A 22849-nucleotide genomic window follows, 5' to 3' on the forward strand; every position below is an offset into this window, starting at 1 on the left:
CGGAACTTTTCTGTCCATCATTCCAAGTTCGTTGACCTCCGAATCGCTTCGGCATTCTTTAGGCGAAGTCTCCCTCGCTCCGGAGTCTCATCGATTACAGGGACTGCATCGACGCGAGAGATCTTCTTGAGATCGGCGAGATTTCCTTCGCAGCTCACAGTCCTTTCCGGGTGTCCAACAAGAAGCGTCCAATCCAGCAGAATCAATGCCGAATCCCGACGGGCAATCGCAAGTCACCGCGTTAATCAAACGTGTGTTCCACTTCGTGAAATGCCACAACGACGCCTATCGTGCGGGAGGTGGCATGGTGTGTGTCCGATCCCTGCTGCCGGCGAGATGTTCCTCACGGAATTTCTTTCAACGAAGTTCCCTCACGGAGCAGCAGATACCCGGCCTTGATCCTCCGCGGTACATCTGATCGCTGGATCCGTCTTCGGGATCGGGAAGCTATGGGAGAAGCAAACCCTTGGACGCTAAACCTTTGCTGTGTGGTCCAATCCGAGCAAGTATAGAATCGAAGCCCATTGACCGGGCATCCGAATAATAGTGTCAACCCACTAGAAGGAGGCAGAGCTTCTATGTTTCGAACGGTTCCCTCAGGAGTTTCCCATTCTTCATCGGACGTCCCGGTTGTTGAAGAATTCGCATATTAAAATATCCGAGGCTCACAGGACACTCCCAACGTTTTCCGCCGTCTTCGAGGGGACCAGTGTGTCCTCGCCTCTCCCTGGAGGAGAGCGTCCTGGACTCCATCGGAGGAGGGCTCCCTCTGGGCCCTACAGTGGAGAGCTTCGTGCCGTCTGGGATATTCTTCTGAAACATGGGTACAGAAAAGCCGCCAGAGGATGTCCGTAAGGTTCCTGCCTATCGAAGACGACGCGGCACCGGTGATACCATCCGTGACGAGCAATTCGGTCTGATGAGTAGTCTGGCCAGGAAGGAGAGGAGGCGCGAAAAATTCCTCAGCAGTCGATAAGTTCCCAGAGTCCTGGGACGGTCCACTGTAAACCCTCGCGGGCTTCCTAGTCGAGCAGAATACAGGGTGGATGTGGGGGGAATGAGCCCGTTTTCTTCCTGCAGCTCTGGGCTTAAGTCAAGGCTCCGTCAGAGCTCCCCCTCCAACGAATGTGTGGCCGTGACCAACGTGGAGTGTTCGTAAACGCCGATGCATAGTCTTATCCGGAGCTACCAGTTTTCAGGCCTTCCTACTTCCTCTGTGTGGGTGAAGAGGCCGCGATTTTGTGTGGGAAACGGTTCCAGTTCTCGGCCGACTTCGGCAACCCCCATCGACCTCGGCACAGGCGGAGATTCCCACTCCCTTTCCAGAGTCTCGTTGTGGTCGGGTAAATCATCCTGAAAAGGAGCCGGGAGGCGGAACAAGAATCTATGCGTGTTCCTATCCGATGGATTTCGATACCGCCATAGAGCGATCCGGTGCGATGTTTGAAATGCAGAAAACGGAAGCTCGCGGCATCGATAGGAGAGCCAAGTGAAATGCAATGCAATTAAGGGAACACTCGCCGAACGCCAAGCCCGCAAGCCATAAGCTAAACGGGATTGCGAGCGAAACCGGGGCTTCCACCTTCCCCTTCCCTCCATCTGCGATCACCGGGCCGACGGGGAATTCTCTACCAGGGATCCATCACACAAATTGATCCCCCTGTGCAGCGACCGGCAATGCATGCTCTTCGAGAGCATCGAACACCACGACACATGGGGATCGAATCTTCCTCCGGAGGATTCTGTCGTCTTCTTCTGATCGTTGCTACCGAACGCCCTCCCTGAGGCAATGGAGCCATCTTCCCGAAAATACGATTTCCTCAAAAAACAGCACGGACTGTAGTTCTGCTCTCATACCTGTCGAAGACTTCTCCTAGAGAAGGGTGTGCAGAAATCGAACTGGGCCGACAAGGGGTGCTTCGTTCACTGGCTCCGCGATCGCTGGTGGTTCCATAACTGAAACTTTTTTGGGGAAAAATCCCAATGCATGCTGAATGAGAGAGGCCCCTCCACCGGACAGGTTGTCCGCAGGGCTGATATAGGTATGAGGGTTGACCGCCGACGCCGACCACCGTTGCATAGGATCACCTCGAAGGCGACTAGAGGTCGAAATGTAGTCCGTGAAGCCCGTTCCGTCAAGGACCGCTCGTGAGCCGGGAACGAACTTCGTGTATGACACTACCCCATCAGAGGGCTGCATGTTTGGGATTTGGGCGGCTATTCGACCGACAGGGGACTGGTCAGGATCTTCTCCAGGGTTTCTTCCGTAAGTTCCGACAGGGTTTCCTTGAGAATCACCATTAGGCTGACAGTTCGGGTTCACTGTCGGGTTTTCGGAGAGGCTCCCTTCCTTTTAAACGGTCTGATGAGATCTCCCTGGCTTTGGACTCCATCCGCGTGGCTTGTCGAATCCGCTGGTCCCTGATCCATTCGGGTTGGTTTCGCTGGACGTAACCTTCTTCGCGAGCAATATCTCATAGGTGAGATCTGGCAATCCAGGAACTCCTTCTTCGGGTTGAAACTCAGCCCGGGGAAAGATTTGGCGCCCGAATGGTATAGCTAGTGTTGCGCACACAGCCCAGAGCCACCCCCTCTTGAGCTTGCCTTATCATTTCTACGGGAGAGTCGAACTCAAACCAATTATAGCCATCGATAAAAATATCTCTCTCGCGCTTCGATAGAGGAGCGCTATTCCCCAGAAGACCAGTAGAGCCATCCGAGGATCGACAGTGACTTCTTCGGTTGTACAACCCCGAATGCGCCGCAGCGAACCTCCGCTGGGCTCTGCCATTTTAGTCTCGGGTGTAATTCTTAGACGAACATCGATTTCGGCGGCATGCCCCAAATACAGTCTTCATAATTCCGCCTGACACCCAGAAGTCGGAAGCTTGGAAATCCTCCTCCTGACTCCTTACTGCGGGGAGATCCTCCGTTCAAAGATTCACGATCGCTTGTTTCCCTGCCGATCTAGTCAAGCGGAGATCAGGGAAGTTTTCGAAGATGGGATGCGCCATAGGTAGATTGTTTTACCGCTGGTTCAAATCATTAGTCGGTGGAGCAATGGAGCGCCAAGTTGCGGTTCAGAACTGAACCGATATCGCCGAGCACTCGCCTAGCCGCAATGGCCGTTCGTCACGTGAGCTTTCCGGTGATCTTCATCGGCGTTAACACATTATGGTCGAGTAATGATTGCTGAGCATCAGGCTTTTTTCGCTTCAACTCGATCAAGCCGCTCGAATGGAGGAACGATTCTCGGTGATGATCTAATCACGCTTCTTCTTAAATCAAGTTCACTGAGGCGTGTCGTCTTCCTTGCTAACCGCAAATAGCATCCCCCTCTAAGCCTTTCAAATTCGGTGAATACCGCTCAGGAATTCGCATAAGAATATCTTAGGAGTTCAAAGAGTCGGAGCCCTATCCCAATCATTTATTCATACTATCGGACCCTGATTCTGAAGATTGCATGTTGCAATAATTGACCTTCTCAGCGATGACGGCACCGGTGTCGACTTGAATACTATGCACTTCGCCAGAGATGCGCTAGGCACTTCGCGCCGCTCTCTGAATGTACGCGCGGACATCTTGTGAGTCTCCTAGGGCGGACCCGCTGGGATTGTGCCAGCAATTTCTTTCAGAATGTGAATGGTATGAGAGATCTCGGATTCTAGCAGGAGTGCTGAGGAATAAATTGAGAACCGGTGGCTCAAACCTGAACGGGGTCCAGCTCCACTAGGAAAATGCTCTCACTCACGTTCCGGACTTCTGAGCCGTACTCGTGGAGATCAGCCGTAGGTGGGGGGAAGTCTTAGAATCACCCAGTTCGGGTCTGGGATGAACGATCCTCGAATGTCCGCTTTTTAGTCGAAGAAGTCAGTTACAGCCTGTTTGAACTGGGGATTTCTGTTTTTGTCCAGCGAGTTGAAACGATAAGGCCGGGGCAGGGGGGGGATACAGAAAGATTACGCGCCTCTCCAAGGCCTATACCCGAGTATTATGACCGACACGTCTTGGAGGGGGCCATAACCCTTGCCCCCATCCCCATCCAGGATCCGCCACTAGATGAAACTTTATGATAAGGTTTTATACACGAAGGCTAGGGTCCCCGAACTCAGTTCCCCACGGTATAAGCCGCGAGCCTCTCGCTCATGCATCGTGCGAGCTACCCTTAGGTAACAGAGAGTATCCGTTCATAGTTGCTTCCTTCCAATACGAACCCGTCCTTGAGATATTTTGCTAGAGATTGGGGAGCCTTGGAAAGCTCCGATTGAAAGTCTTGAATTGAATGGGTTGAGTCGTTCCCGCAATTTCGATTTTCTTTCGGGGCGGTGCCCCACTCCGTATCTGATCGAAAAACTGGTTGGGAGACCGAGGACTCGAATGCGATCAAGAAACCTTCGCCAAGGAGGAGCCAGAATCCCCAGACAAGAGAGCGAATCCTCCAAAGGGATGGGTCGGTGGGGCAAAGCTCCCCCGCCGGATTAGTTCATGCCAAAAAGCTGAAGCATGGGTCTCGGTGAAGCGCGTCATCAGTTCCACATCTCGAGAAGCGAGCTTCCGCCGCCCTCCTCTCTCCCGGAAGGAATCGGCGAGCACGTTCCAGCGTAGAGTCATGCAATGTGAGCACCTCCGTCAACTCGACACGAACGGTCGACCCAGTCGATCATACTCATGTAGGAGCAACGCACAGCTCTGTCAACTCCCACATAGGAGAAGGCAGTCTAGCCAGCCATCCAGCTAACGGGCGAGCAAGCGAAAAGTCCGCCCTCACGGCGCATGCGTGATGTGAATGAAGTCAAGTGAGGGCTCGGCTCCGTCCGTAGCTTCGTCTAGCGGTGGCCACCTTCAGTCCATCAGTGTGGTTCGTGTCAAGCTAAAACTGACTGTTTGGATTGGTATTTGGTTCGTGAGTTACACGGGTGCCAGTTTGCATGGACTCAGGATCAAATGATGTGAGTTTCCCATGATCTGCTCGTCAGAATCTCTATCCTTGAATATCACCCGTCTATTCGGAGCTGGTGTTTCTTTCCATCTTGTTCCCATTGGGAGTTAGCTCTCGGATGGCGTAATGGAACTCAGAGTCCGCAAAATCATTTCGAGGCTCCACCGATTGTAGCCTCCAGATCTCGCGGGAGGGAGCCGAATAAGCTCCCCAGAAGTAGAAGTGAACTCTCGTCGAACGCTCCTTCCGGGACGCTGCGGTGGAAAAAGATAAGCGATCGATTTTATTCGAATTCTGTCGGTAGATGAGTCTGCCGTTTCTGTCAAGCGCCTGCCTTTCGAAGCTTCGATGTTTACCGGGGGGATCGGACTCCTCGATGGGGCGCATGGAGATCTCGACCTCCAGTCTGGCCGATGGACATCCAATTTTATTGACCGTTTTAAACCACGAGCAAGCATTACTCGATGCCTCGTTTGTTTCGGTCGCTTCCATCGTGGGCGCTATCGGAAGGTGCTTAAAGACTGCACACGTTCGGGGAGAAGATCACGTCGGCCCCAGTCCCGCGGATTCCATGATATGAATCCGCTCCCCCGCAGATCTTCACGAAGTTGTAAGGGTCATGGGTTTGTACCGATATTCAGATGGGTGTGGAAATTATTCATGATGCGACGACCTTCCTTCAAATCCGCTCGATTCTGTCACGGCTGAACTACCGAAGGTTCTTGGTCACTTTCTCTAGTTCCTGAGGGGCCCGCAGAGAAACTCATGCCAGTATTACGCTCCTCTCGAATCAGGACGGAGCCTTTTCGCTTCACGGACTTGTTCCACTCGCTTCCGCATCTTCGGGCTGCAAGCTGTGGACTTTCGTCGCCGGACGCTCATTTCGAGCCAGTGTACTTTAGACTGCCGCATGCAGCGAAGGGCTAACTACGACGATGTTGCGAAGACAGTATTTCGATCTTCCGACTTTCTTTTTAGATCGGCTACGATAAACAACCCCGTGATTGTCACATCACTCTTGTCCGTAAACACTTATTTCAAACGAACGAACGATAGCATCAGGGACTCCTCCCGCGTTTGTTCTGTACTCGCATGAGTCTTGGCGTCAAGGCAACAATCAGTCGGCATATCTCATTCACTGTGTATTAGTCTATATAAGGGGAGCTCTTCGATTGGTGTATGGAAAAGGTTTCTGTCAGGGGACGATTGCTTATTTTGTTGAGCGCTTGCATCGATTTCATCATTCGATAAGAGGCTCGGAGATGGAGAATCGATCATCAGGAGGACCCGCAAGAAACGAACGGTTCTCCGAGTATCCCCGGAAAAAGTTACGACCCCAGGGCAGGCTGGGTATCTTGCGCTTCACAGACAAGGCTCGGCTACAATTTGTCGAGATTGGAATTCTTATCGAGAGAATGCTCCAAGTACATAGAAGGAGATGGAGAGGAATCGTCCCCCTCAATGCTTGCAACGAATCAAGCTCATGAAAGTACCGCAGCTCCGTAAGAGCTTTCGTGAATGAAATTGTGTGAAGGTCGCAGGACTGGTTTGTGGCGGTACGCTGCGTTTATCCGGCTCCTCACTATGAATGCATACGTCTGTTGATTTTTTCGTACATGCAGAATGAAGCGCATCATTCCTCCCGAGCACTGGATTTCATCGCAGCGCTTAGTGATAATTTGAAAGAAGGGTTTGCATCCTGAAGGTTACCGAAAGTTCCAATCGACTCGCAGTACGACTCTCGGGGATGAGGTTTCGAGCGGGCTTCGTGTACCGTTCGTCGGGCGAAGTTACCATTCGTTTCCGTCCATCGCGCGAGCGATACACAAAAGACGGACAGCTAGTGTGCTCAACCAGACAGAGCGTCGGGAAGAGCTGCGGCACGAAAACAGCGAATCGAATCGCAGTCTCACATACTGCCCAGGAAGCTTCTACAGATCCACCGACAGGTAGCAGGCAAACTGGCCTCCCGAACAATATCAAATACGCTCAAGCGCACAGGAGGATCCCCCGGCGGGGTATTTTCTGCCATTTTTCCCGCTTCTTCGGATTACTTTCAATGAGAATCGAACACATCTCGGCTTATCTCTTCGATTGTATCTTACGGTTCATTCCCAATCTGAATAACTGAAGCATCGTCTTCCCATCGAGGAGCGAGCGGGAGGGGTGACCATGAGATCACTTAAGATATTTGTCTCTCCCGAGACGCCCATTCGTGAATTTCTAGGGAACTTGACCTTCCATTCCAGGAATACTCTTATTCTGTACCAACTGAGGATGTTCCTCGACCATGCAGGATAATAGGCATGACGTGACCCGAAATCGTCTTCACAATCTTGATGAAAGAGATGGGGAAGGGAACTTACGGACCGCTGATCTTGATGACGCAAATGATGATGACGGAGCGGGTTGTTGAGATAAAGAGTCGGAATCTATTGTTTGAAATCACTTCACTTAAAATCGAACAAAAGCCCAAGGCCAAGTGCTTTGAACGACGGCGCAGAAGTCCGGAAGGAAGACCGGAAGAATCCTGATGATAACTGATCTGAACTTCCGTGGGAATTGAGCGATCAGAGTCCTCCTGGATCGATAGGAGAGCCTTCATCTGGGGCGGATGAAGATTTTGCCTCGTGGGCGACCCACTGGGGAGTGTCGGATGCTATCTGTCAAACACCGAGACGGGCAAACGATTTACTGACTATCGCGGGTTCCTCCCTCCGTGAATGGCGCGAAACAGACTGAACTTAGCTTACCACTCTTTGCGAGACGACGAGAAACCAGTTGCAGGCGAGTTCAGATTCTCAACCCTTTGAAATCGCAAGCGACATGAACCAATAAGGATAACTAATGACTGTACGGGTCCGGGAAGCGCTCCTAATTCACTGTGCGAGCTTTAATGGCTGAGACGACCCTGACGTCTAGCCGAATCGTTCAACTGGACGATTTTGCTCCCCTCCGGCCGACGTCAGTAGTTTACTAATTTCACGTGATTTCAGCTTCTGCTCCCTAATTTCGTGTGCGGGTGGGAGATTTAGAAAGACAGACAATTCCATTCTGACAGGCGAGAAGAAAGAATTATTGTTTTTTCCTTTGCTTGGGGTGAAAAACGATTCCCGTCGCTTCTGGCGAAATTCAGCGCTTGTTCTTAAGAACTGGCTTCCGAACGCTTCCGATCGGCTGTAACTTCGATGACAATGCCGCTAGAGATCCACGCCTCAAGAAGTTCCGCTATTGCGACGAGAAAGAGAAGAATGGCGAACGGGTACGTGACAGCGGCCGGCGGAACCGGTCATCGAAGGTTGACCAGCGGAATGTTCCAGGGTTCGCCATTGTCAAGCACTCGTATTAAACGGGATGATTCCATTGTACGCTAGAATCATTATTTTTCCATAGCTCCTGAAGATAACTCGGTGGTACATGGGTCTCATCCACGCGGATTCGACTCCCACGGATTGCTGCGAATCGGCAATTCTTATTCTTAACCCGGGGGGGGGAAGAGGAATATTAGCGAGTGACAGATACCTTGCGGTCTTCGAAAACGTACCTGATGAATTTCGGGTGCTGAAGCAGACGAACATACGTCTCGGAAAAAGTTATGCCATCGAGCATATGTCATATTCGACATTATGGATGAGTGTATAAATGCATCCGCGAACTCCATCAGCAGACAGGATCGCATGGCCTCCTAGCCGCATTTCCCGAACAGAAATTAAATTCCGCTCAAGAGTGCCGCTCGCAAGATTTACACTGACTGAGGAGACTCATGGACTGGGAGCGTTTCTTGAGTTCTAGAATCCCCTGAATGGCCGTTGAGTGGTCCATTTTCTTAAAAACGACACACAGAAGCGGCGTGTTCTTCGCGAAAATTCCTCAAATCAAGTGATTTGATGATGAAGTGAATGACTCAATTGTTTTGTTTCACATCGTTTCCAGTCGAAACGTTCTCTTCCGGCCTACTGCAGTGTATCAAGACGAGCGGAAGCTGGCAATAACAATCTTGGTATTTTTCACCGCGAGTTGATTTCGTGTTTCACTTGATCTTTCATTTGCCGCTTGCGCTCGAAGATCCGTCGACACTTCAATTGCCTAGAGATGTGATTCGCTTTCAGTCGCCGCTTGACTGACTCCTACTTCATTCAGAAAGGTGGAGTCCTGGCCTAATTATTGTCCCTTCTCGCCGCGGTTGTGCACCGCGTCTCGTTTTCGTCGATGCCTTCAATAATGATGAAGTCTGGAATACGAAGTGGGAAGTGGATTCTCGATTCTCTCATAGTCCGTCTTGAAACAAGCTTCTTCATGCAGCGTTCGCGGACTCCGAAGATGCCTCTGTTGTAGTATTTTCGTCGGCGGAGATCTTCCGCCTCTGAGACCACATCAGGAAGTTATTATATTAACCCTGACTCTATAGAATACACAATTCCGATTAGAGAACAAGGACTCGGCGAGGGATCACGAAAATGATTGGGGGAGGGCGGAAATTTCGAACTCCCTGTGGCTTGGTCCATTACATGGTCCCCGTATCCCATCTCGCGTGATAAATTTCACTGGCAAGGAAGTTCACTTCGGTGCTTGATTGAATCAGAAGTGAACTAAGTTCATCGCTCGACCTCAGCGGGTCACCGAGTAGTGCCTGGGAGTAATCAGAAAAAAAAGTTGCCACTAGCTCCCTGCCTCTAAAGACAACCGCCGCGAAGCGTACGTCACTTGCTGGGCATCGGTTAAGGAGCGTACGTTTGCTTCTTCTCAGAACCTTTGCGTTGTAAGACGGCGGTAAGCGAGAGGCGAATAATTCGCAGCATTGTGACAGCCTGCGTAAATTGAGTTGCCAGTTTGAACTTCCCACGAGGATAAGAATGAGGCTCCCGCTATGCATATTCGTTAAGCAAGCTGTATCAAGCAGCCCATGGAGACATTTTCCGTGCCGTTCCCCCAATCTGACAAATGAGCGCGAGAGTGAAATACAGCCACGGATTAGGGGAGTAATATCCGGCAGCACTATCGGTCGACGTGATCTCGCCATGGAGGTCTGAGAGGATGAGGGTCGCCTCACGGTTGAAACTCTGGCAGTTCCGCCATGTACGACGCTTCGGATTCCTCCCATATCTGACGCCTTTTGAAGTCCCCCACCACATCACGGGGAGGAATTTTTCCTCCCGAATTTTTCCTCCTTCGAGATCCGAATAATTCGAGGGGGGCGAAGTCTTGTCTCGCGCCGGAATCGCCTATGACGCGCCGTGGCACCGCGAGAAATCACGCTAGATAGCCTCGTTGCGTTGCCTGTTGCTTACAATCAGGAAAGCGGTATATGTGATGCATCGGATGATTTTCACGAGGTCGCTTGCTCGGAGCGGCTGGACGCACAAACCTCCTTTTCGATCCCTCGGTCGAACGATGGGCCGGCCGACCAAGCCACCGGCCGGCCGGACGAACGCCAGCTCATTCGCTGGTGACCGAAAGCAGCGAGGCATAACGCGGCGGCATCCGGCTCGGGGCTCAAACCAAAGGACCGAGCCGTTGGCTGGCTGGCTGTCCGCTGCCTACCCGCTCGGCCGCCGGCCTGCCGACTGCTCGCGGACTGACGGAGTGACTGCTCGACTAGGTGGCTGTTGTCAACGCGTTCGGGAGACCGTCAGTGACCAGCGATGGGGGTTTTGTCGCTTGCGTTTTCGCTGCTTGCTCAACCTCAGAGGAATCGGAAGTTCAACACAGAACCCAAAAATCAATGACTGCCGAACTGCTGACTGCCTGAATGGATGACAAAGTTTTTGAATAAGTTAGATCTTGTCACGCAACGCTCCAGAATGGGGTTTTCGATGAAGAGCACTTTGTGGATGGAACGAGATACATTTGAATAAAATACGAAGACAAAAGTCACGGCCAGAACTTCGCGGTTCATTCTTCGAACGCGTGGGAAAGCTGGCGTCCTTCCCGAAAGCCGTGAGCGCTTACGGTCGATCCGCTGCTTTCCCACAGGGGAACAAGCTAGCTGGAGGGATTCTCGTGGAGCAGATCAAGAATCGAACAGCTCTCTTATCTCAAACGGGCTAGTATTCGGGTATTCGACGGTATGCGTATGTAGTCGATGGTCCGCTCGTTCCTGCAAGAGTGGAACGGCTTTCCCGGCACAACCCGAGACAGGTTTCTGAAACCCTGGGAAGTCCAAATCTCCAGGAAGTAGAAGCTCAAGTATTCCTCGGGAATGGGAACCCCGCAGCGCATGTGCGATTTCATGAATTAGAATGTGGAGAAATAGTGAGAGATCTCCAAACGCCTGCTTTCGGCGCATTCGCTGGGGGATGACCACGGGAGTGTTGGAGGTCAATCATGGTGTCTCTGCTCAATTATTGTATCAAAAATCGAGGGAAGCGCTGATATCCATGACACAATTTGACTCATTGCAGATCGATAATCAGATGCTGAGGACATGAATAATAGCACCCAAGCAGACAAATTCCATAAAGCGGCCATCGATGGCTTCTTGGAGCTTCTGAAGGAGACTACAAGGAAGGACTGCAACGCCGTGGATGAAGATGGTCTCACACCGACTTTACTCGCGGCCTACCACGGGAACCTTGATGCTCTGCGACTCCTCGTCGGCAGGGGGTAAGTATCAAGTACATCGAATGAGAGTCGAGCCCGCAACTCGGAACAGTCGGAAATGTTCGACGTGCAACGTAGAGTCTCTTTCGTTGAACCGAGGTCAATCATGGACAGCTCGAGGTTCAATGGGGGATGATCCGTCCGGTCGCATCAACTTCGCGCTTAGGTATCGGCCCAGTTTAAGGGTTCAAACTCCCCGATGGACTGCATGAAGATGAGACGGAATGATGCGGAATTAATTCGCTCTCTAAATTTTCTTTCGTGTTTAGCGGGGATCCTGACAGATGTGATTACTACGGACAGACGGCTCTTCATCTTGCTGCGGCGAAGGGTCACATGAATTGTGTGTCGTTCCTAGTCAACTTCGGTAAGTGAAAACGTCGCGTCGTTGTCATGCTCCGCTGTCTAGACGAGCGACTGACATGCTCCAGATGCCTTGTAGAACATTGTTGACAAGCGATGCTTCAAAAAGATTTGGCGAAGTGATTTTTTTGCCTACCCGTTGGTGCTCCGCTCCTCTTCCGAAGTTTCCATTCCCCACTTTTTTGTAAGGCTCTTGCGATACTTAGGCTCTCCCTTGCGGAAATTCGGAACGCCTCAGATCATGGGTCAGGAGGGCCTAATCATGGGAACCAAATCTCATCTGATTTTGACATCGCAGGTGCCAATCTATTCGCCTTGGACAATGAATTCCATACAGCCAAGGAAATCGCTCTCATAAACCACCGAGACGAAATTCTGAGGTTCCTCGATGCCGCCATCGCTAAAGAGAGCGCACTCAATACAAGAGTAGGTTCATTATTTCTGTTGTTATATATATATAGATAAATACATGAGCCTGTCTCGGAGCGATATTTGCCCCTTGTCTGTCAGAGGGAAAGACGAAGGCATAGTCGGACCGCAGATCCGAGAAGAAGGAGACTTCTTAATCCTCGCCATCACATATAGGTGGTTCAGAAAGTGAAAGAGAAGGCGATCAAAGACGCAGAGAAACGTGTCAAGAAATTCGAGAAAATGACACACAAATCAGTGAAGAAGGCCGAGAAGGACTACAAGGAAGAAGAGAAACAGCGGAAGAAACACACACTCATCGTGAGTATTATCAGACCACTATCACGGTTGCGAGCGGTCGCACATCCAGATCGAAGGACCTCCTTAACGTATTCTCTTTGAACTTCAGACCGACTCATTGACGAGCGCAAACTGTAGAGTTGTACTTCCTCCAAGTACGGGAACCCCCGTAGGACAGTCACAAAAGTTCTCTGAAATAGTTTCGACGATAAATGGGAACTCGAAGAAGGGTTTCGGAGCGGTGTCGAAGAAAATTCTTAACAAAAAACCAGGCATCGGAACCATCAACGAGACCGCGAAAATCCTAGATCCCACCAAACTTGGGAAACTCAGCATACGGTCAAAAACAGACAACGACGTAATATATGCCGCTCCTTCAAACCTCATGTACGGTCAGGAAAACCAGCGGATGCACATGAAAGACGTTTTCGAGTCGTCTTTGGGCGGCACCACCTCAGCAGGAATATCGGACGAAGCATCACCTCACCATGGCGCATCGGACTCTGGAGTTGGTAATTATCTCGTCCAATGACCCAGCTTGCGCCTACAGAACCGACTCAAGAAGTCATGGATCCCTCTACTAACAAAGTCTCTATTTTCTGCGTCAAGTTTCCAGCGACGAAATGACAATATCAGAGCCATCTTCGATCTTCGAGAGACCCGGTTTCGGATCCGTTGCCTTTCGGAACTCTTTAGCGTCCAACGTCCTAACGCTGACCGGGCCTGCGCCCCCCTCAAGGACGACGCTCAGTTCGTCGACGGACTCCAAAAGTTCGTGCGAGCATTCGTCAGAAGAGTCCGCGACGCTGAGCGGTTCCGACTCGATCGGCTCAGTGGGAAGCCTGGTGCAGAGGAATAAGAGGGTGAGTTCTTCTCCCTCGAGACTCGACATTCATTATCAAATTGCTCCCAGTCTACTACGGGAAGAGAGGTCCCGAGTTGCTGAGTCCCCCTTTATGTTTCCAGCGAGGAGACCTGTCCGATGTGCCGCTGTGCATTCAAGTTTCCTCCTGGGACGATGAACGCACATCCCTATCGTCCGTGGATGAGGACACGAACCCCGTCTACATTTTCCTATCGGTTCACCATCTGCAGGAGTACTTCCCGATATTCGAGCGGGAGAAAATCGACATCGATGCCCTGATGCTCCTCGACGAGCAAGACCTGAAAATGATCGGGCTTCCCTTAGGCCCTCGGAAAAAGCTCGCGAATGCGATTGATATAAGAAGACAGGCTCTGAACAAGCCGGCGGACAAGTTCGTGGATTCTCGGATGTGAAAATACGATTCTTAGCAGTAAATTAGGTACGATCTTACATTGCTGTGAGTTCTGTCGAAAATAATTCGTTGCCGTCTCCCCGCTGTATGTACAGAAGATCCCCGCGGCTCCCGCGAGGATGTTTGAGAATGGGAACGTGGAACACTTCGTACGTTCGCCGAGTCTTGATTGCATCGGAAAACTTGTAAATTTCAGTACCCTATCGTGCTCCTGCGGTCGCGGGGAATAAATCCTGACAGAATGATTGTTATATCGTGAGAGCTTCTTATTTTCCCGAACATCCAGAATGAGAAAAGGACCGAGACGGAAGGCCCACTGGAAACTCGAGGGCAGGCACCGGGTCGGCATCGGAGCCCCACGGCCCATCGTAGCGTTGAGAGCTCCAAAGTGGACTAAACGATGTCTAGGTAATCGTCATAATTCTACCTAGAATTCGAGCGATTCCGGAAAACCTGCGAATGTGAAACCCGGACCCACCTGTGTGCCTGGAGTTCTAGGTTTTGGCTTGAGGAACGGAGATGACTAGTCGCTGGGAGAATATGTTGAAGACAGACTTAGAAGCGATGAAGACACTCTTTCGGGGATGGTCGCGGATGACAGGATGGAGCCGAGACTCCGAGTTCTCGGGTGCGAGTATCCCATAGAGAAGGGATTTCAGAGATGGGAACTCATCGAATCAGGGGATTAACGGGTCGGGGAAGAAATCAGAAAGACCAGCGCTCTATATTGGAAGCCAAGGCAAACCGCTGAACGCAGGCATTGCTCTCGGTGCTAGGATCGAGAAGTCGGGCCCTTAAGTAAGCATGACGTTCCATCTCTCGTTAGACCCCAGCCGGGATGGGCAGAGTCGAAATAGATCTTGATGGACACTCATGTTTCAAGGGAATGCGTTTCCGCGTCTCCCTCGGACGTGATGATATTGATTCCGGCTGAACGGTTCCGAGCCAGAGATGAGAGCTCATTTTCAGGATCGAATATTCTCTCAGAGAGTCTTCAATGGAGTCTCGCTCGAGCGAACGATCTGGATCTCGCCGCCCCTTATCAACTTTCTTATCCAGTTCTTGGAGGGGGATCCAGTATTCGCGGTCGCTAATTCTGTACACTGGGGCCACACGAACTTGACTCCTGACATCAGGCGCCTCGCAAGACGCCCTCCCAATTACGCCAACGGAATTGTTTATAAGGGTATCGCTTGAATTTCGCTGATTACCTATACAAGATCATCGGGGCCGTCATATCGTTTCCCTCTGAGAGAGCGACGACCATGCGTCACCGTAGCGAGAGAGAAGTGATTAAGGAATCCGGAGCTCGATGACGAAATGATTAGGTTGAGAAACCATGTATCCCGAGCTCGGCCCCATGTCTTCATGTCGATTGATTTTCAGCAGAGCTCTCTCTCGGCATCCGTTAAGTCCTCACAAAGATCCCTGAGAGCAATATTCGATATTGGTTTCAGTTCTAATGCAGCTAGCTCGGTCGTGTGAAGATGTTACGGATCGTATGCTTGTATATCCCATTCCACGGTGAAATTTTCACTGATGACTCCTTCCTGTGACATGCGACACGTGCTGGCATCACGCGAGCTATCGATTCCGTTCTTGTGGAGCGGCACGATCGTGAGCGACTCTGAGAGGCTGAAATGTCCACTTTGAGCTCCCGGGTGCTCTTCAAATGAACGCTTCCCACAGTATCCTCGTAATTTGAAGGAAACCTACATGATGCAGTTTTTTCGCAAGATCATCCGTGAGATCTCGGTACCCTGATTTCGAAGGGGTAAGCGTATCGAATATCTGTGTTTTTTTCCCGTCGTGCTTCCGTATCGGACTTTCGGGAAAGCAGCACATATTACGCTTTGCCCAACATGAACGTATTCGCCCTTGGGACTCTTCTTTCCTAGAAGTATTCTTTTATTCTCCAGGAAGCGCTATTCGTTAACTCCCCAGATCGATCCATCGATTCATCTCGCCATCATGGACAGAAATCGATGCTCCCGCGGTAGGCATCGATCGCAGCAATGGAAACGCGAAGCCGGGACTTCATTCTTTGGAGATACCGGTTTCCTCGGAGGATGAAATCTCTGAGACGAGGCCTTTGCTGGACTTTTGGGTAAAAATAAAAGAAATAGAATGCCGATGCTGGAGTGATAACTGTATCGAGGAAGACTCTAAGATATTTCATGCAGGATACAGTGAACTCCGCGCAAGACGAATTACTCATGTGAACTGAAATCTTCGCCGTTCTCAAAGGGCTTCGTAGAGTTCCAAGGAGCTTTCGATTGTAGCACCAACAAAATCTTCCTTCACGCAGTTAACAGTGACTCGCGAATGGAGAACTCGATAGTGGGGACGCTCTGCGGTTCCCAAGGGTATTCCCGGATATCTCCCTGACATGCTCAGACCCCTGAGCACGAGGACTCACAATCAGAAACCTAGTGGGATAATTTCTTCCGAGAAACGCTCTGTTTCCGAATCTCCGTTTCGTCTCGCTTTCCAGTGTTCATTTCACGCCTATTTTCAGCTGGCGCTTCCTGTTCTGCCGTATAGCGTATCAGTCGGAGGAGCAGGTGCTCACAATCAGTGAAAGCGCGCGCGCGCTTTTTTCGACCGTACAGTGCACAACGCTTTCGGACACTCGCGGCAGAAGACCGTTGAAGTGACTTTGCTTCAGGTGTAGTCCCGAGCTCTCATCAGATGAAAGTGGTCAAAAGAGTCTTCAGGAAACTATCTCATCGTCGAGCGGAAGCCTCCAAAGGACCTGGCCGGTGGTCAACTGGAAGATCCCCTGGAGCGGCAGGATGTGACGGGAATCCGTTCCGCTCGGAAGAGAGCAAGCCGAAAGTTTTCCAGAAAGAAGAGAGAGAAGCAAACTATTTGTACTAGTCAGCAGCAATTGTGTCCGTCATGAGATCCCATCAAGTGAGTCATGCGCATACTATTCCGTGCCGAAGGATTCCGTGATGAACGAAACTACACTTGGCATCTGCTCAAGGTGAGCTCGTCTTACAGACTTTTCCCACACCATACAGGTATGTTATGATCGAAGTTAAGTGAAGGCGAATTGCAAACTGGCAAGGCTCAGAGGTTTTGCTGCGAGTCCACCTCGGCGAGGAACGTTGCCCGCGAAAGCGTGGAACGGTACGGGACCTCAGGAACAGAAGAGCGCGCCGAGTTTTCCGCTGCGGAAAAACGTCTTGACGCAGGAGAGCTAGCACAATCCAGCCAAACATTCTCGTCATCGGCTGTCGATGTCTTCAGAAGATCCGATCGCCGTGAGGGAAGCCCGCTCCGCCGCCGCGGAGTCGGAGCGTGGGTTTCGAGTTTCGACGGGTAGTAGTCCGGAAGCGAGTTCCGTCGCTCATGATAGAGCATGAACGATCCTCCAAATTCGACGGTACGAATCTGGGCGGGCATGTCTCCAGCGATCCGCACGCGATTCGAATTTGCAGAATCGGAAACAAAGAAAAATTCCAACGCATTCCCGCAATTCTGTGATGAAGCCAGATGAGTCACCGGCTGAGTTGATGATCAGGGCGAGAGAGGGTATGGATGAAAAAAAAAGGAAGTAACAGAACAAGCACACATACACGTTGGCCGTCTCCTTGATTGCCGTTCCGACAGAAGGACGCAACGGGTGACACACTCAGAAACTCTCTCTCAATTCTGGTGGCGCGGCACGGAATTCGAATGATAGTAAACCTCTCCTTTAGTTAACGTTGACAGAGCCCGGAACGAATTTCGCCGAGTGGCGCTCGCCGGTTTTGGTGGCGCGGTGATTCTCAGGCTGTCGAAACTGATCGCCATCATGAGGGTGACGGGGACCGCAATGATTTTGAGGTACGGAGTAGTTTCACTATCTTTAGCTCGAGTAGCTTTGTTGGACTTCGACATTTGACAGGCTTGCGAGGCAAGACCACCAAGCTCATACAAAATCTTGCGGGGCGTTCATTCCAAAACGACAGGAACTGCGCTCCTTGAAGTCGAAGAAATTGTCTCCGATAAAAGCGCGCGTCGAGCAGTCTGCGGCCACCATCGGGCCTTCCGTCGCTCCATCCCGCAGTCACCGTTAATCCAACCTCCGGCTGAGGGCTGATCAACAGGCCCGTTAGACAAACTCACCGGCGCAGAGGAAGTAGGACTAGAGACGGATAAACGTTTAGTCGTACAAACAGATAAACGGAACGATTGATTGACGTACTGACTGACCAACATAGGTAGACTGACTGACTGTCTGACTTACTGACCGACAAACCGACAGACGGACGGACCCGCGAGCGACCCATAGGTAGGCGTGTAGTAGTTGCTGTGCCTGCTCGAGCCGTAGCTGGTGCCGCTGCTGTGCGCGCTACGAGGAGAGTGCGGGGGGAGGGCAGACAGGCAGGCAGGCAGTCGGACAGCCATTCAGCCAACCATCCAAGCAGTCAGTCAGCCATGCGCGAACCCCAGCTCTACGCCCGTTCACGACAACACAGTTGGGCTGCCGAGAACGGACGACGGCCACTGTCTACCGCATAGCGGGCTAAGCAATAACATTCAACATTGAGCGGCGAACTTGAACAGTCTCGCCGCCCCCGTTGCTGTCGTCCGCGCGATTCACGAAACTACTTGGATCTTCACGGACAGGTTAGTCGGTGCCGAAATTCCGCAATGTCGTGCTCGGGTCGTTCAGTGAGTGCTCGATGACGTATTGGTTTCCGATCTCGGAGGATTTGCGCTCGGAAGCTTGGAATTGGTTCGGTGTTTCGTGTAGTTGAAAAGAATCTTCAGCTAAACAAGCTCGTAGAGAAATACGCAGCTCTCGTTCGGTGAATGCGTATACGTTTGTTGAGTCGTCTGTGCTCTCTCCCCCATGACGTCCTTCGTCACGGATCGAAGTTCCGAGTTCGTGGAAAGTTCCTCCGGACGTGGCAACTCCATGGTCTCGAGAAAACCCGTTTTCCCTCCTGTGAGACTTCCGTCCTCGATCGCTCACGGATCCTGGTGAGTTTGTGTCCAGCGAATCGACGTGCATTCGCCACGTAAGGACGAGTCCCGGCGGGTATCCGAAGGATTGCTGCGTAGAGGAGTCTGACCGTTAGGAGCGTTTGTTGCTAATTGCAGCAGTGGCGGCTTCCCTGAGCGCACCCGGAACGGTCAGTCCGCGGCCCGGTCATTTGTAGCCTGACAGCCCGCGAGCTGAGCAGTCGAGGGAGCGGGCAGCCAGCCAGCCAGCCAGGCAGGCAAGCCAGGGAACCGTTACAGACATGACGATGACGACGGAAAGGACGAACATTATGCACGGCAGAGTTTAGTCGAGCAGCCGGCAGAAGACTGGAACAAGCTACCGGGCCGGTCGCCTGGCCGGCAGGCCGGCTTGCTGGCTGGCCAGGATAAGCGGACGGATCGACGAGGAAAGCAATGAAAAGGACGACGACAACGACGACGACGCATGTGTTCGCTAAGAGATTCTAGTACAGGTGGTGGTGCTCGACGCATTTCAGGCCCGCTCGCTCTTTCATTTAGTCGCTCGTGGGTTCGTTTCACGGCCCGCTAACTGGTGGCTCGAAAAATTGGCGCAATTCAAAACACTAGTTCAGGGTCAGCCGTTCGATCGAAATACCGGGCACTATTTTGTAGGGAAAAGGAATTCCAAGCGATGATAGGAAATGGATCTCAGCCGCCACAGAGCGTCAAGTTCGTGAACGATAAAAGGATGCACGAACGGGATGAAACGCTCCGGTTTTCGTTTTCTGATGGCGCGAGTGAGCTGTGTGAGTAGACGATGTGCGTGTGTGCCGCGCGTCTGGACGTGTTTGTGCTCATGTGTGTGTGAGTGGGTGGGTGTGTGTGAGCTCGGTGCTCGTGGTGTGCAGAAGTGAGGCGACGCAACGCGACCTGGACGTTTGCCTACGTCCGTCCGATCTCAAAGGAGGAAGAGTTCAATGGCTTGCTGGTTTGCCATTCCTCCAGCGATCCACCGAGCAAGCGACCAACCAGCCTACCAGCTAGCCATCCATCCGTGCGTCCGCTCGCTTCGTGCGTTTGTCCGCTCGTTCAGGCTGTGTGCCCTCCAAACAATCGCTTCGTTCGTTCGACATCATCCCACGGAAACGTAACGCCGGCTCGCTGAGTCGCCGCCGTCGTCGTCGTCGTCCTAACAGAGAATCGACGGAAGAAGTGCACTTGAAGCATCCATCCGCTCGCTTGCCTGTTCATAGTTGTAGCGGTAGTCGTTGTTGTTGCGGTCGTCATTCATTTCGTGACTACCGGCACGAAACTATGCAACTCACTGCGACTCACTGACACGAACTCTTCACTTCGACGATGACTGCGTCGGTCTATGAGAAGTGAATCCCACCGGAAGTCGCTGAAAGAAATTCAGCCAATCCGATAAGCACCTCAGCCTCGAATACGAAGCTTGCCGGTCGGCACTCGTTCCTCCGCGAAGAGGTGTCCAAGCCTTTGCCCGTCTATATCGTTCCCTTCGAGTCTCGGTCAGTCAGTCCGTCGGACAAGATCGCTCGGCCCCTCTTCTTGAGAGCCTGTCGCAGAGTCCCTCTTCGTCTACGAGCATGGGGCTCTAGAGGAGTCTGGAACGCAATAGACGGTTGCGACGAACGGTTTCCTCTGGTGCGCCATGGACGAGATCGCTCTGGATCACTTTGGGTCGATGGCATGATCTCCGTGTAGAATGTCTCGGAAGATCCAGGACTCGTCCATTGGTCGCGTTCGTGCTCGATGCCACGAATCGTAAACGAAAAGCTCGCGACGATTCTCCCACGCCTATCGTCGCATCTTCGTGCTGCGGAATACCAATGTGAGTTAACTACTCGACGTTATCATTTCGCTTTGTGGCATTGCTTTCGTTAATCTAGAAAAGCAAACACCGAAACGAAAGCCGGGCTAAATTCCCATGACACTGCGACACAGTCTGTACGCCTCTCCTTATCGGCCGCTTATGGCGCGCTGCGCTCTGAATCTCAATGCGGAAGATACTAGGTCCCGGTTCTCAGCAGGATATCAGACTAGAAGCGATGGGAATCACAACGTTGGCAACATCGATGCGCCTACGATTTGGGAGACTGTCATTGGAATCAACGAGGGGGGAAAGGCGGGGTCGGCCCTCCGTGATCGTCGCTTTCTACCCTTATGCCTGTTGCCTCGTGAATTCGAGATATCGCGGCTCGAAATTAATTTCAATTTCGTCGTTGAAACAGGCTCTCGGAAAACCTTCCCTGCGTGGTTCGGAGGGAGCCACGCCTCCGTCTGAGGCTCTTCTCTATTTTAAGAAGCGCCACCCATAGGCTCGAGCCACACTCTTCCTGCTTATGTTTGAGCATATCCTGGCTGCGGGAAGACTGTGGGAAGTGCATCGCATATAAAAGCTCGAGCAGGGGGCGCTCGCGAAGGAGCTGACAGAGGGAGCCATATCTTTTGAGAAGCTTCTGCGAACCTTTCGAGATCTTGGAATCACAGTCATCGATCTTTCCGAAAGTCTTCATACTGTGATTTCCCTTGATACTCTGCTCGACGAAAATACGATTCTGTTGACAATTTCGAGTTCTAAACTCCGAAACTTGATATCTAGCCAGTGGCGGGTAGTATATTGATCGATCGAAAATGACTCCGGGACGCAAGTCGCCTACCAAGCCACTAACCAAGCGAGCTGGCGAGCGACAGACCGATCAGCGAATCGAGCGGCGTACGACCGATCTAGTGAGCGATGCAGCTCAGAGCAGCTGCATACTATTCGTTGATTCGATATTCACGCTCAGGAAAAAATGGTCTGTCCTCGAGGGACTAGTTGCTTCATGCTGTTGTTGTGTTTTGAAAAGCGTTGTTTTCATCCAGGTTTGGAATTTATTCAATCAGGTTTTTTTGCAGCGATTTTTCGCTCGACATGGCAAGCGATAAATATGAGCGTACACTGTTCGAACGCGTTTCCGCCTAGGTCGCTCTGTGAGCGCTCACGGGAAAATCGTTATTAGATCGCCCAACCGTATCTGGACTGCATGGCTCGGCGTCGGCTCCGAAAATCGGATCATAACGCCCGGCTCGCGCTCGATTCCCTCTCGATACGGGATGGAACGATCAAAATCCGAGCAGATGTGAAAGACTCGGGGGGAGCAGAGTCGCACAGAGCTCCTGAAAAACGAAACTCCCCTAAATGTGTAAATTGTTGCCGCTTCGTGGGGTCAAACGCGAGGGAGCGAAAGGCCACTTTGTTTCCGTTGAGAGTGGTGACGATTGTAACTGATGGACGCACGCATCACGAGCTACACGAACGTACGGGCATATAGGCTGACAACTCGGTGAAAAGAGCGAGAGGAAGAGGAGATCTGAGGATATGAACGAGCGCGAGATCGGAATCGGCGACGCAAGAAGGGAACAGAGAAGGTCTCATATTCCCTGACGGCTATAGACATCCATCGGTAGAGGCATAAAAGTGAATCGGGAATGCTCTTTCGTCGGACATTCCTCCTCATGAGTCACAACAAGGTGATCGATCAAGGCTCGAGTCCATCAATCGAGGAAAATATTAGGTCTCGAACGTCTGATTACGTGTTCTAATCATCGGTACATGAACCATCATGTGTGAAGAACAAGCGAACTTCATGTGATCTCATGGATCATGATTTCGTGGCTTCGCGGATTTCCGATCCCTCTGCGTCCTCGACCGAGCCCTCGTCCCTATGCCTGCTGGACTGAATAGAGCTGGATGTGAATTCCGATCGGGAAGTCTCGATGCTAGTGTTTTCTTCAATAGGAGAGAGCACGTATTCCAACGCTTCCACATTACCGCCTTCCTTGACGAGGCTGAATCCTCTTCCCGGGAGAACAGGAATTTCGGACCCCTCCCACGACGAGAATTCCAGTCGACGATCGGATCCGGTAGCGGAGTGAGTCAGATCGGATACGTTGTTTCGAATGAGCAATCGTCTTCCAAAGCTACTCGTACGCTTAGCGAGCACTCTCCGCTCCTCTC

General features: G+C 51.7%; 1 protein-coding gene across 1 annotated transcript; it reads left to right on the forward strand.

The window, feature by feature from the left end:
- Positions 1-11387: 11387 nt before the first annotated feature.
- Sans (SAM_USH1G_HARP domain-containing protein Sans) lies at positions 11388-13935 on the forward strand. Its single transcript, XM_029110985.1, has 7 exons — positions 11388-11542; positions 11809-11906; positions 12201-12328; positions 12488-12631; positions 12720-13045; positions 13200-13473; positions 13577-13935. Exons 2-7 carry the CDS (start codon positions 11876-11878, stop codon positions 13886-13888), a joined length of 1215 nt encoding a protein of 404 aa, XP_028966818.1. The 5' UTR covers positions 11388-11542; positions 11809-11875; the 3' UTR covers positions 13889-13935.
- The last annotated feature ends 8914 nt before the right edge of the window (positions 13936-22849 follow it).

The sequence above is a fragment of the Galendromus occidentalis genome, unplaced genomic scaffold (assembly GCF_000255335.2).
Source record: "Galendromus occidentalis unplaced genomic scaffold, Mocc_1.1 scf7180000077190, whole genome shotgun sequence".
NCBI classification, from domain to species: Eukaryota; Metazoa; Arthropoda; class Arachnida; order Mesostigmata; family Phytoseiidae; genus Galendromus; species Galendromus occidentalis.